The sequence below is a fragment of the Penicillium psychrosexuale genome (assembly GCF_028828465.1).
Source record: "Penicillium psychrosexuale strain IBT 29551 chromosome Unknown utg000002l, whole genome shotgun sequence".
Lineage (NCBI taxonomy): Eukaryota > Fungi > Ascomycota > Eurotiomycetes > Eurotiales > Aspergillaceae > Penicillium > Penicillium psychrosexuale.
In genome coordinates this window covers 3,111,537-3,125,235 of record NW_026643187.1, presented here as the reverse complement: position 1 = coordinate 3,125,235, position 13,699 = coordinate 3,111,537, and the positions used below count along the sequence as shown (strand labels likewise).

The 13,699-nt window shown below is 49.3% G+C and overlaps 6 protein-coding genes across 6 annotated transcripts; 3 read left to right on the top strand and 3 right to left on the bottom strand.

Annotated features, from left to right (window-relative positions):
- Positions 1–174: 174 nt before the first annotated feature.
- On the top strand, positions 175–3,192 carry N7518_002365 (phosphatidylinositol-3,5-bisphosphate 5-phosphatase; the record flags this gene model as incomplete). Its single annotated transcript, XM_057183293.1, has 1 exon — positions 175–3,192. One exon carries the CDS (start codon positions 175–177, stop codon positions 3,190–3,192), a length of 3,018 nt encoding a protein of 1,005 aa, XP_057044743.1.
- A 232-nt stretch (positions 3,193–3,424) lies between these two features.
- Positions 3,425–5,224, bottom strand: N7518_002364 (Tti2 family protein; the record flags this gene model as incomplete). Its single annotated transcript, XM_057183292.1, has 3 exons — positions 3,425–4,773; positions 4,827–5,022; positions 5,069–5,224. The coding sequence occupies 3 exons, from the start codon at positions 5,222–5,224 to the stop codon at positions 3,425–3,427; spliced, it is 1,701 nt and encodes a 566-aa protein (XP_057044742.1).
- A 122-nt stretch (positions 5,225–5,346) lies between these two features.
- Positions 5,347–7,306, bottom strand: N7518_002363 (tRNA adenylyltransferase; the record flags this gene model as incomplete). The annotated part of the gene is made up of 3 exons (XM_057183291.1): positions 5,347–5,585; positions 5,635–6,192; positions 6,253–7,306. 3 exons carry the CDS (start codon positions 7,304–7,306, stop codon positions 5,347–5,349), a joined length of 1,851 nt encoding a protein of 616 aa, XP_057044741.1.
- Positions 7,307–7,746: 440 nt separating this feature from the next.
- On the bottom strand, positions 7,747–8,781 carry N7518_002362 (HNH endonuclease signature motif containing protein; the record flags this gene model as incomplete). The annotated part of the gene is made up of 1 exon (XM_057183290.1): positions 7,747–8,781. One exon carries the CDS (start codon positions 8,779–8,781, stop codon positions 7,747–7,749), a length of 1,035 nt encoding a protein of 344 aa, XP_057044740.1.
- A 697-nt stretch (positions 8,782–9,478) lies between these two features.
- On the top strand, positions 9,479–11,761 carry N7518_002361 (TRAPP III-specific subunit 85 family protein; the record flags this gene model as incomplete). The annotated part of the gene is made up of 2 exons (XM_057183289.1): positions 9,479–10,541; positions 10,599–11,761. 2 exons carry the CDS (start codon positions 9,479–9,481, stop codon positions 11,759–11,761), a joined length of 2,226 nt encoding a protein of 741 aa, XP_057044739.1.
- Positions 11,762–11,995: 234 nt separating this feature from the next.
- N7518_002360 (putative vacuolar sorting protein SNF7 family protein) lies at positions 11,996–13,622 on the top strand (the record flags this gene model as incomplete). Its single annotated transcript, XM_057183288.1, has 4 exons — positions 11,996–12,048; positions 12,111–12,402; positions 12,464–12,886; positions 12,945–13,622. 4 exons carry the CDS (start codon positions 11,996–11,998, stop codon positions 13,620–13,622), a joined length of 1,446 nt encoding a protein of 481 aa, XP_057044738.1.
- Positions 13,623–13,699: the final 77 nt, after the last annotated feature.

The window sequence follows — 13,699 nt, the reverse complement described above, 5'->3', positions numbered from 1 at the left end:
TACCAAAATGGAAATACAGCCCTAAAATGCCTTTGTGACCAATTGGCCGCTATTTACTACGACGTCATGTGTGGGGACCTCCTCTTTGAACTTCCGAACATCGCCTTTGACTAGAAATCATTTAGATATGCAGCTTTTCCAGCACAATTTTGAGTCGATTTGAGCCCTTGAGCCATGGAGAGCTTTGATGATGTTTCTCTCATCGGACTAGTGTCCCAGGAAGCACCTTTCCACGATGAGATTCCATCCGACCCGAATTTGGCGAAACAAGATACCACAGGGGGACCAACCTCGACCCAAACGACGAGCATCAAACTCTCGTCGCAAATAGAGCGCACCGATGATACTGGAATAATTGATGACGCCTCAGTCGGGTCAGAATTCCCATTACCGTACAATCCACCTCCCGGAGCTCGGATTGAGGAGGAAGAGGAAGGGGATGTGGAAGACGAGGAGCCACAGGTAGCAACTTCCTTTGAGCGACAGGCTTCAACGACTTTTGCGCAGAAACACCGGACGGCTTCGGACAACTTAGAGGATGAAGGGATCAACCGCTTGCACAAATTTACGCTGTATGAAACCGCGACTCGATTCTATATGGTCGGGTTCAATCTTGCGGAAACTCGTTTTCGGATTCTGAAGATTGATCGGACCTCGGATTCTGGCGAGTTAAGTATTACCGAAGATGACATGGTGTACAACAAAAGGGAGATGGTTCAGTTGCTGGATGCGATCGACGACGGCAACAGGAGCTCTGGCGGATTTAACCAGAAGTGCAGTGCATGGGCATTGCTTGGATTCATCCGATTCACGGGTGCATACTATATGCTACTCGTTACCAAGAGGACCCAGGTTGCCATGCTGGGTGGCCACAATGTCTATCAGATCGACGAAACCGAACTGATCCCATTGACCACCTCGGAACCTTCACACCTTAATGCTGAGAAACATTCGGAGGAGGCACGATATATTGCAATTTTGAATAATTTAGACTTGTCGCGGTCTTTCTATTTCAGCTATTCCTACGACATCACTCGCACACTCCAGCATAATATCTGCCGGGATCGCGAAGCCCACCAGGATGGCCATCCACAACCCTCTTCGCATGATTACCATTCCATGTTTATTTGGAACCATCATCTTCTTTCCCCGGCTGCTGAGGTACTCAAGAATCCCTATGAGTGGTGTCTACCTATCATTCATGGATATGTGGATCAGTCAAAGATGAGTGTCTATGGACGAGTGGTCTACATTACAATTATCGCACGTCGATCCCGATTCTTTGCTGGAGCGCGCTTTCTCAAACGAGGCGCAAACGACCTGGGATACGTGGCCAACGATGTGGAGACCGAGCAGATTGTATGTGAACAGACAACAACGTCGTTCCATTCTGCTGGCCCAAAACTTTATGCAAACCCTCACTATACTTCATATGTTCAACATCGTGGGAGCATTCCTCTTCACTGGACTCAAGAAAACACGGGCGTATCACCGAAACCGGATATTGAGCTTAATCTCGTGGATCCATTTTACTCGGCTGCGGCATTGCATTTCGACGATCTATTTCGAAGATATGGTGCTCCAATCTATGTTCTGAACCTGGTTAAGTCCCGCGAACGAACTCCAAGAGAGTCCATACTCCTCAAAGAGTTCACTAACGCGGTGACTTACTTGAACCAGTTTCTTCCTGAGGACAAGAAGCTCATTTACGAGGCGTGGGATATGAGCCGTGCTGCAAAAAGCCGTGATCAGGATGTCATTAAGACGTTAGAAGCTATTGCGGGCGACATCATTCCCAAAATTGGCTTTTTCAAGAATGGGGATGATGCAGAATCCGGCTTGCAGCTTCAGAACGGTGTCGCAAGGACCAACTGCATTGATTGCCTCGACCGAACAAATGCTGCGCAGTTTGTCATTGGCAAGAGGGCACTTGGCTATCAGCTCCATGCGCTTGGTGTCATAGATGACACAACTGTAGAATATGATACTGATGCTGTCAATCTCTTCACGAACATGTGGCATGACCATGGAGACACTATCGCTATCCAGTACGGCGGATCGCATTTGGTGAACACCATGGCTACCTACCGCAAGATTAATCAATGGAGCAGCCATTCTCGTGATATGGTAGAAAGCTTCAAGCGGTATTACAACAACTCTTTCCTTGATGCTCAGCGCCAAGAGGCATATAACCTCTTTCTTGGAAACTACACATTCGCGCAGGGTATTCCGATGCTTTGGGATCTTCCTACGGACTACTATCTCCACCATACCGATCCTAAAGCCTACTTTGACAGAAAGAAACCCAGCTATATCTCCTGGTACACACCAGAAAATTTAGAGGCCAGAAAATTTCCACCCCTCCCATTCCATCCTAAAGCGCCACTCTCACATTTCGATGACTTCTGGATGGAATACTACCGACCACTCGCTATGTCTTCCCTCTCCAAAGTCTTCTCCTGCAAAATGAACTCCACGTCCCGCTACCTACCCCCAGTCCGCCCAGGGCACCCAGTTCCCGATCTCAGTCCCTTCGTGCCCCGCATCCCCCCAGAGCAAATCCAACGCGAGCGCCTACCACAGCGCAGCGTCAAGATCCAAGAGCCATCCACCCCCCGCAGTAGCGCCTCATCAAGCACGGTGCCAATACCTGATTCCACACATATGTGGGCCCACCAATTACCCTCATCCGAGAAACAGCCCCCTCTCACGGGCATCATCAAAGAGCCCGCTTTCAAAATCCCTCATGTATCCCGCATCCCACCCATTGACCCCCCAAACGCCCACGCCACCCCCAGCAAAGCGGAGATCGCTCAGTGGACCCTCGGCCAGCTAGTCAGCGACTCGCTCAGTCCCTCTGTTACCAGTGCCGAGGCAGAAGAATATGAGCGTTACATTAATCACCCGCTCAAGGTCCCGCTTGTCGTCACATCCGCAGATGAAATGACAGCCTCATCGCTGCAAGACCACGGCTACAACCTCGATCTCCTGGAGTACGCGAACAAGTGCAATGTCGAGGAATCTGCGCTGGAGGCGAGGGCTGGGGTAAATATGCTGGCTTATGCTGAGTTCTTGGATGTTTCCGAGGACGGTATTACTGTCATGGGTGAGGACTACGAAAAGAAGAGATATAAACGATACCGCCAGTGGTTGCGCGGGAAGAGTCTTTTCAAGCAGCGGGTTGATCCATGATGCGAACTTGAGTATCTGTTTTTCTTTTCTGTTTTGGCGTACAGTATACTGCAAATTGATACCCTCATTACATATTATTTTACTTTATTGAAGCTTTCATGGATCGTGGTTATTGACTACCACCCATATCTCAAGAGCAAGTCTGGACTTCAATCTAACAGATATCTTCAATCGAGATTGTCATAATTGATGTTAAAAAAACCACCTCCTAGACATAAATTGCTAGTAAATCTCAAGCAAATAGACCCTTAAGCTCTGCATCTGCATCAACAAGTTCCTGGAACTCCTTCTCCACATTTTCCTTCACCTGCAGCTGTTCCGGCTCTGGGGCATCACCTGCAATGGCAACAGGATTCAGCAAAACAACCTTCAAAACTTGAAGCGTCTGCCGCAACTCCCGCTTCAGCTTAGCCAACTCAGGCACGGAATCCCTGCTATCCTCGGCAATATGGAGCCAGCACGAACTTAGCCCGCTTAGGATCTCACCGCGCCAACGCCAGATACGTGGGTGTGCGTTCTTGATCACCGCCTGTGTAGCTGCAGCAGCAGCTAGCAGCAGCGGAGGATGTGCTGTTCCGAATGGGTTTGAAAGTGTTGTGTGGAGGACTGGGATGATTTCTTGGAGGTACTTTGTAGTGTGGATTCCCAGCTCGTTGATGACGATCGTTATCTTTTGTAGGAGGAAGGTTGAGAGACGGGGATGTGGGAAGGAGGCTGGAGTGCCGGAGCTGACATGGTGGAAGGAGGAGATGAGGTTTGATCGGAGGATTTTGGCGAGGCTGGTAGTGTAGGCTTCTTTATCCTGTTCGGATTGGGTGGGGCCTTTATAGGCGGTTTTGAGGGTGGAGAGGAGGGCTGGGTATGCTTCTCCTAGTAGCTCTAAGGATCTATCTTCGGGTGTGATGGATGGCAGAGATAGAAGGCACGGCGTGACGGCGTCTTCGAAGACAGAGGTGAGGTTTGTTCGTCGGAGAATATCCGAGCCGCTTTCTTGGATTGGTTGCAGCAGCTGAATGAGTAGGGCACAGCCTTTTGTTTTGAATGGGATATTGTTGTCGTCAATCATTGCTAGGATAGTGGGTACGAAAAGCTGGAAGTGCGTTTCGAACTGTGCCTTGTCCTCGGGTCGGTACTGTGAGAGGATCCATGACAATACAGATGCGACGTAGACATCGGTGGTTTTCCATGGCTTTGCGGATGCGTCCAGATCGCTTGCACCGAAGCGAGGTAGAGTTTGAGGATGGAAGTTCTTGCGCCCGGCACTGGTGATGGCGGGGTTTTTTGTCTTTGCAAAAAGAGGCCTAATCCTCTCCTTAAGGATGAAGTCTATAGCGGGCCAGAATGTATTGGCAAGATGAGTGTCTTGGACCCACACGTTCATGAGCATCGACGTCGCATTGTAGCTCTCTGATGTGACCCATGGGTTTTGCTGGTTGACAAAACATGCCCCCGCGAGGAGAATGTCCGCCGCATTGTCTGGCTTGCCATTTGGCAATCCTGCCATGGGCTTGTTTAAAACTAAAATCAGCTCCAGAGCGAGCTCAGATCTAAAACGACTCTCATTCTGAGCCTTGATAATATCTGTGTGGCACAATTAGTAAAAGCTCCACATGTTCATAACTAACGGAACTTACCGTCTGAGATCTCGGCAGTCTCGTCAAAATCGACAGCAAAATCCGACGAAGGTAGAGCAGCAGCACTGGCCCAGTCGAATAGGTTGTTCACGGCTTTGGCTTCAGCTGGTTTCAAGGTTCGCGGGCCTTGGTCATTTGGCAGCATCCCATCCCAGTAGTCGATATAGCTGGTCGCCGTAACAAGGCTCTCGCAGATCTGGAGAATCAGTTCATTTTTCTTCATCAAATCCACAAAAACATACATTCAAATGCGTCGAGTGATCGTAAGCAGCAATGTCTTGCCATAATTGACCCAAATCACTTTTGGACGCAGCCGCAACGGCGGGGAAGAAACCGACTGGCATTTTGCCAGGGTTCAGCACGAGAGCCTCACGGGCTTCTTTGCGCAGTTTATCCATTTCTGAGATATTTACAATGAAAGAGAAGAGTTGTAAACAATTGAAGTTCAAGTAGTTTAAGTTGTCCCCGCCGTGGAATGGGATTTTCATTTGTCATCGGGATCTACGCCTCGGGCTGGACGTCATTCGAATTCTGCTCGTCGACCCGCGATCTCCTCCAGCACCGTTTCCTTGTCGATAATATCAGGATGAAGAAGTTGCCATTCAAGGGCCATGCTGACTGCCTTGGACATCCAAGGTCCCTTTTTAGTCCCTAGACTTTTCATAATTTCGTCACCATTTACAATGGGCTTCAGGTCACAAACACCCTCCAGATCGTTTTCTACAATGTACGCAAGGAACTGGTCGTATTCACGGGCCACTACACATTGTAAGAATTGGAATGTTATCATCAAGGGAACGGATCTTACCTTCTGCAAAGTCACGGAGCGCCATATTTTCTTGCAGAATAGCCAGGAGAATGCAAAGCTTCCAGTCCTTATTCCACGACCGCATTTGCAATCCAATGCACTGTCGGATTTCTGCCGGGGTTCCACTCATCTTGTTCGCGAGAAGTGCGGATTTTGTCGCAATTGTTTCCTTGTAATGCAGAGCAGCAGCGCGGAGCGCATTGAGCGTCTTGTTGTCACTGCGAAGGCCATCTCTTCCAACCTCAACCGCTCGCGGGGGCAAGGGCTTGGATCCTTTCCCGGTGCGGCCAGGAATTGAAGTCCAGGGAGCAAATGTGGCAATCATCCAGGCGTAGTATATGGTAGTTTTGTCGCGGAATAAGATCTCACGAATGCGCTTGGTAACTGCCTGAAGTTCATCGCTGTCACCAGCCTCTGGATGCAGCAATCGCGCCAAAGTATTGTATGCAAAAGGCCATGTCGATGTATCAGCCTTAACTTCGTCCTGATGATTAGCGAAGATAGTGGTGAATAGATGGAGTCGATCGATGAACTGCAATGCACCGCGAGGGTCGGGACCTAAGATATGAGATATGACTTGTTAGAAATATAGAATACCGGACACGTGCAATGACTCACCACGCAACATCTTTTCTAGCTCGGTTCCCACTCGCTCTTTACTGATTTTGAGTTTCAATGCCTCGCGGATGTCTTCAATCTGCATAGCGGCTTCGGTTTCGGGCTCGATTTGGTATCCCAGTCTGCTCGCAAAGCGGATCAACCGAAGCACACGCAGTGGGTCATCTTTGAAGGTTTGATATGGTTCCATTGGGCATCGGATAATCTTTTTCTTCATGTCGTTCAGTCCTCTCTCGGTGAGATCCTCTAGCCGTGACTCATTTAGATTGTAGAAAAGCGCATTGATAGTTGCATCGCGTCTCAAAGCGTCTTCGACAGCGGTGCCAAACTCCATCTGAGGGTTTCGACTGTCATCTGTATATGTTTCCTTCCGTAGATTGACCAAATCAATATCCAGGCCGAAGATCTTGGTTGTGACGGTTTCGAGGTGCTTCGACTTCTCTGGGTTGGCTTCGATTTTGTGAAGGCTCACAATGGCGTCGTGCATTTCCCCATTCGGTAGGCCTTTCTTGTATATTTCAAGATTCTCCGGAACATCCAGGTAGTCTTTCAGGGCCATACCAAACTGGTATCCTGTCATGTTGCTAATACCCACGTCGATATCATGGCTCTCGACTCCGAGCAGCTTGTCCCTGACCCACCCGCCCGTGAAGCGCAAGACAGTCTCGGAGTGATCTTTCGCAGTGCTGCCTCCATTGGCAATTTTCTGCTCGGTGATGTATTGTGCGACATCGAGAAGTAGGGTTCGTAAGGTGCTTTCAAGTGGAGTGAGCTCGATGGTAGGCATGGCGGCGCTCATGGTTGCGTATGAGCCTTCCCGCGTCGGGGAAGAAATGCGTCGTCTCTTGATGACTCGTTCTGAGAAGTCCGGGTCCGATTCGGGGTTGCGCATGGAAATGCGACGGGGTACAGATGCAGAGTAGGTTCGGAGGGGTAGATGTTGTTGAAACGGGCGTATTTGACCAGCTCTTCTCGCTAGAGTGCGGGCAAGTGGAGCTTTAACTGAAGAAAGACCAGAAGCTTTAAACAAACACACAAAAGAGTGCAACTGCATTGAACAGAGCCAGGTTAGATGCTCCGAGAAACTAACTCGGTTTGATTGTTGATAAGCATGGCCCTCACGTGGTTTGCATCACCACTTGGAGATCGACTATCAGCTTCTACCGAGAGTACTCTGTATTACATTTACAATCGACAAGACGATCCTCAGCCTTTTTTAAATGATTTAGTGCTTAGCTTGTTCACGGCTGCTGTCGCTCTATTCCATTGCTTGGTGCTTGTCGGCCCGAATCCGTCGACTTGGCTTTCTCCCCAACAACACCTTGAAGCGGACTTCCAACGCAGTCTTTAACCGCTAGTACACCATATCGAATTTTGTTGTTGTAGGATATAGATATGTATGCCTAGACGCTAAGAAATACTATCAAGAAAATACCTGGCAAGGCCGCATAAGCGGCCGACAATTCTTGCCTTCAAAGTGACCTCAAGAAACATTCAGTACCACACGGTGTATTCCTCATCAGTACCCTCTTCTTCAATCAACCCACTGTGAACCTTTGAAACACTTTGAGCTTTGGGACCCGAGAAGGTCGCTGGAGTCTGCTGGATATCCCCAGTGCGTGAGCCGAGAACACCAAGTGAGGTAACAGCCAACATAGCTGAAACATCGGTACTGCCGTCTTTTGCTAAAACACTAGTCTCTCCTAGATCTCGGAATGCTTTGTCGATATGGTCCGCTGCTCCAGATGCATGGAAAATACGGGCGACAGCTGCATGAACCTTGAGGAGTTCGGGACTTGGAAGAGCATACCGTGGGTCATGAGACACAAATTTGACTGTCCGAGGGAGAGGGGGAGAAAATACATTTGGCCGGTATACTTGTAGTCTGTATTTGTTGGGCACTTGAGTCTCCTCAAACGCAAAATAAAAATGGCCAAAGTAGAGATGAAGATCACGGGTCATTGTCATAGCATTCATGGTATCATTGATATTATCCCGGGAAAAGCTGATTCTCGTTTCGAGTGCTGGGAAATGTCGGATAAGGTTTGTCCATATGATGTTTTCAGCGTGTGATTCGGGCTGATCTCGCCATGTTGCCAATGAAAAAGGAATAATATGGGCGCATTCTGTGATGGCTCCCGGAGTAGTGGTGTCACTTTTTGAGAGAAAATGGAGATCGACACGCTTAGTGACAACACATCTGTTGCCGTCACGCTTCAGGCACTCTGCCTTAAGGCGAGTTTCTCTTACTAACGATCCACTCGACTGCGAAGCAATATTCTCGATCGAGTCTTCCATTCCAGCACGTGGGGAAATTGTGGGTGTCGAGCGAAGCGTCTTCATTGGCGCAAGCAGGCCGTTTACCAAGGACTCGGCATGATCATGGATGTCTTGGTTTGTTTGTAGGGACTGGAGATGGCGGATGAAATTGGCTCTGCCATCTGCCGGAAGGTGATTGTCGAAGGCTCGTAGAATACGGACAGTGTTATCGTTCCGACTGATTGGCTGGTAGTTATCTACCTTCTCCATGTTGCCAGTGGATTTTGTCAGTCAACTAGAGGTGGTTGTTGTCAGACCGCAATCTGCCTCACGCCACTCGTGGGGAAGACTCCTCCTGTAGATTTTTGATGAACGTGATGGAATAATGCAGCTGTATGAGTATCCCTTTTCCTACAGAGAAAGACTGATGATGTTGATCTACTGATGGAAGGAATGACAGAACCTGTCAACCGACGAGGCGGTGACGAAAATCCGTCCGCTTACTTATATAGAGCAGTTTTGGGAGCAGTTCTTGACGATAAAGTAGTTGATGTGATAAAAGTGACTTAATTGTTAACAAATTGTAGGTATCCACCGTCTTGCTAGAAGATCCTAATTCTCTCCCAGAAAAGAAATTGATTATGAAGAATTACTTCTTTCTGACAAGAAAATCCACGAGAGCGTGGTTGTGCTTGTATTTCTAAAAGATAAACTTCCCAATGATAAATTAATCTCCTGCCTTTGAGGGCGGTCAAGCGGCAGAGCGGTGAAAATCCCCTTCCCTCAGTGGTGGTGACCAGAGCGCTGACTCTGCCTATCTCTAGTTACAGATCATGTGATACATACATAGAGGCAGTCACCTCCCACTCGCTCTATTACAACTCCTCCAATCTCATCTACCAGTCGATGGGGCCTGTCGATCAACTACACTCGCTTTAAATCTGCAAAAAGCAGCAGGTGTCCGCCCATGACATCGCCCGGAGATGCTGCTCCGGTTAAACCTCCGCCGTCCTTCTCCCCTGGCGTTGCGCGAGTCGCATCCACATCACCATCACGATACCATGGGGAACATGAAACAAATCAATCTTTAGATGCGGAACTATCAGAATCCCAAACCGTCTCCTCGCCGACAGCTCTTTCAAACACGATCGCCGACTTACCAATACGATCTGGCTCGTCGCACTCGCGCTCTCGAAGATCTTCCACCCCACAGTTAGCAAGGTCATCAATCGGTTCTGCTTTCGATGGAAAGTCCGATGGTTCAGAAGATATAAGATCATTAATTATCCGGTCATTCTCACCGACGATCGCAGTCCATGCTTCGGAGGATACCGATAATTTGGTGAGGAGCAAGGGATTCAAAGGGGGATTTTGGGAGTTGGTGCGGCCCTTTGGAGAAACAGTTTCCGGAAAGGTGGTGATCCGGGATAGTATAGGCTCGAGTCGTGCATGGGAGGATTTTGGAGTGTCCTTTGTTGATTTCAGAGCGATCGGTAGGGCTGCGGCTAGTCGAGACTCTGGGCCCCTGGCGCAGATTGAAGAGTTGTTGACCAAGCAGTTAGACTCTTCAGATGACATGCTTGGTGCGTCGGTACGGACAAAGGATGTTCTGGGATTCCCTGCAACAACCCCATTATGCAAGTCGTTTTTGCAGCAACTGCTGTGTTCGGCACCTACAGCTCCCCACGAGACATTTGGCCACCCAGTAGCCAATGTAATAGCCATCAGCTCGCGCAACCCAGCTCCTTTGGAGTCACTCAGGCAGCTCTATGCTGATGGTACCACTGGAGACAAACAGCTACCCGACTGGATCAACCAGGAGTATCTTCGTTATTACGTTTTAGTTCATGACGAAGAACGAGACGATATCACAGAATCTATCAAGCTTTATGATCAGATGAAGCGGCACTTTGGGCTACATTGCCATCTTTTAAGACTTCGGAGCAGCCAGTGTGTGGTGACAGACGATGATAGCATGCAAGTTCCCCGGTGCGAATGGCTCTCGCCGTCGGAGTATCTGTCGGGGGCAGGTGAAGCAGGCAAGTGTTCGCTACTACACAAACAGACGTAAACTAACTTCCTGCTAGAAGCCTTGGTTGATCTCGGCACTGATGGCACGCCATATCTTTTTGGCTCCGATGCTACTGCGATTAGGGCATTCATCCGAGAACTTGTGGTGCAGTCCGTCATTCCCTTCATGGAAAATAAAGTAGCTGTCTGGAACGACCAGGTTGCATCTCGGAGGCGTGGTATAAGTGGCAGATTTATGTCGATGTCTCGGCGGTGGGCTGGCTTCGGTTCAAGCTCACGTTCAAGTATCGGAGGCTCGTCTGGGGGCAACGGCGGGAACTACGATCCAGCACAACATTCTTATAGTCCAGACTCCCCGGAGGCTCTCTTGCGAAAGATGGCGGACTTCGCGTTCATGCTCCGCGATTGGAAGTTAGCTGCGTCTACATACGATATGATTCGATCGGATTATGGTAACGACAAAGCCTGGAAGTATCACGCTGGTGCGCACGAAATGTGCGCTGTTAGCATGCTTTTAAATCCATTGGCCACATCAGCCAAAATCAAGCTTGAGAGCGTCGACCAAATGTTCGAGACTGCTTGTTACTCCTATCTCACACGTTGTTCAGATGCGCCACACGCACTGCGTTGTTTATCCCTAGCGGTTGAACTCCTCAAGTCTCGTGGCGGGTCAGCTACCGAGAGCGCAGCCAAATGGGCCATGCGGGTCATGGATTTTGGTCTTGTGGGCTCAGTGGGTCATATTCTATACACTGAAAGGGTAGCAGCTTGCTATGCTTCCAAGACACCAGTTGGTGCAGCGAAATGGGGTGGACGTCGCCGGAAAGCCGGCATGTGGAGCATCCTTGCTGCTGATCAATGGCTCAAATCTGGACATCCAACCCTAGCCTCGGCCTGTCTGGAAGAAGCTGAGCTTCTCTATGCTGACGTCTTGCAGGCTGACGGGGTGTTCCCTATGCCTGAGATGCAGAGCTTCGTTGACAATCTGCGCCATGCTGTCAAGGTTGAATATCTTGAATCGAGGGGATTCGATGCCCGAGATGCACCGGCTAGTGAGGATCCATTGGACACCGAAGAGACCAGCGAGAAGCTCGACATGCGCCATCATCGCCGGTCTCTAGTCGGGCATCCTGTGCAGCTAGATACCGGAGCCTTTAACACGACGCAGGGGCCTCTGGACTCTGAGGGAACACCCAATGATGACTTTGAACGAGCTTAGACTCACTACAGCCTTAATACCTCACCATAGCATATAGCCATAGAATACAAGCTTGTCCAAACATAAATTTAGGCATCCTTTGATTGTCGTAGAACTGCTAAGCATCACATTCGGACGCGTCACGTGGGGCTTATCGATAAAGCTGTTGCGCTATCTGCTTTGTCTCCGAGACAACTTGGCCTATTATTATCTGCTTACAGCGGGTCATATCATTCCTCCTCAACATACCCTTGCATGATGAGCGAACTACTGAAATATATCCTCACTCATGAGGAAGCATTCCGAAGGTAAAAACCGAGTCCTAAACAGAAGAGAGGATACCATGCTTACCTCGATGTTATGTCCTTAGGAACCGTTTACCCTCCCTATACTCTGATTTCACACCTCAGAAGAAAACAAACCCCGACGGCTACGCTGTTAACGTCGCCGCATGGGAACATGCACTCAACCGAGCCGCAAAGCGCGGTTATACCTCGTCACGCGGTGTGCGGGTACGTTCCGGCTCGACCATATCAGCTGAGAGCGGAGCACCCTTGAAACGAAAGAAGACAGACCATCTAATTCTGCGAACGGATGAATCGCTGCTCCGAGATTTAGAGAGTCCGGAGTGGGGGAGACCCGCAGCTCTGGGTACTGTATTTGTAGGTCTATTATCTTCCCCTTGGATGACAGAGCTGTTAAGCTAACTAATGAGGTTTACAGGATGAGGCAGTGCGCAAGAATTCAATGATTCCATTACCAATTTACAAGACAACTGCTGGGCTTCTGCAAAAGAAAAGTCAGTGGAAGCTAATTGATCCCGGGGTTCTGAGTCCTTGGAATGTTATGAGCTGGGGAGCTCGACAGCTCAAAGGCTTCGTTGTGGGTTCCGATAGCGATTCAGCACCGAAGCTGCAGGTGCAGGAGTTGGTCTTGATAGAGAACCTACAGGAAGCGGCAGACCTAGCGGTTAAGAAAGCCACAGGCGGCAAATCATCCAAGCTTGACCTTATTTACTCTAGGGAAATGTTTGTTGAAGAGTTTGCGGCCATACTGAACGAAGCTACGGAATTATCAGACGCAGATTTTGATGTCCTGTTGCTTTATTTGTCCCGCGATAGCAGTGCTATTGCCTATGATGGCAAGGTAAGTTGGACTATATAATATGGCCAGGATACCCAGATATTGACTGATTGATGGCTAGACAATTAAGTTCAAATCGGCAGATGAATCGGCGGAAATCACCCAACAGGACACAACTATTGCATCCATCAAGACCTTGCAGTTGACTATGTTGAAACAGGTCACAAGCCTGAAAGCAAAGATCGCTGAGCTGACCGCGTCTGCGAAGACGGCCTTGGCGAACAAGAACCGCATATCAGCGCTGTCCGCCGTGCGTTCCAGGAAAATGGCTGAAAAGAACCTCCAGGACAGAACTACCACTCTCATACAGCTTGATGAGGTTTATTCAAAGATCGAGCAAGCTGCAGACCAGGTGGAGATGGTGCGGATCATGAAGTCAAGCACTGGTGTGCTTCGCAGTCTACATACTCAGATCGGTGGTGCCGAGAGGGTTGAGGACATTGTTGAAGAATTGCGGGAAGAGATGGCCAAGGTGGATGAGGTCGGAAGCGTCATGAACGAGGCTGGGCCAGTCATTGACGAGGGAGAGATTGATGATGAGCTTGCGGCAATGGAGACGAGCGAGAGAGAGGCACTCGTCGAGAGCAGACTTGCCGAACTGGACAGTGTCAAGCAAGCCTCCGATGAGGCTTCCCGCCGAGCACGTGCGGCCGAAGATGCGGACTCGGCACTGGCAGATAACATTATTGACAGGCTCTCTAACATGTCCGTCGAGGATCGCCCGATGCAAGCAAACTGAGATCCTCCAAATTGTGGGAGAGATATCTGCCTTACGTGAATGAACAGTTTACTCTTCTGGGTGCTTCTCAATTCGAG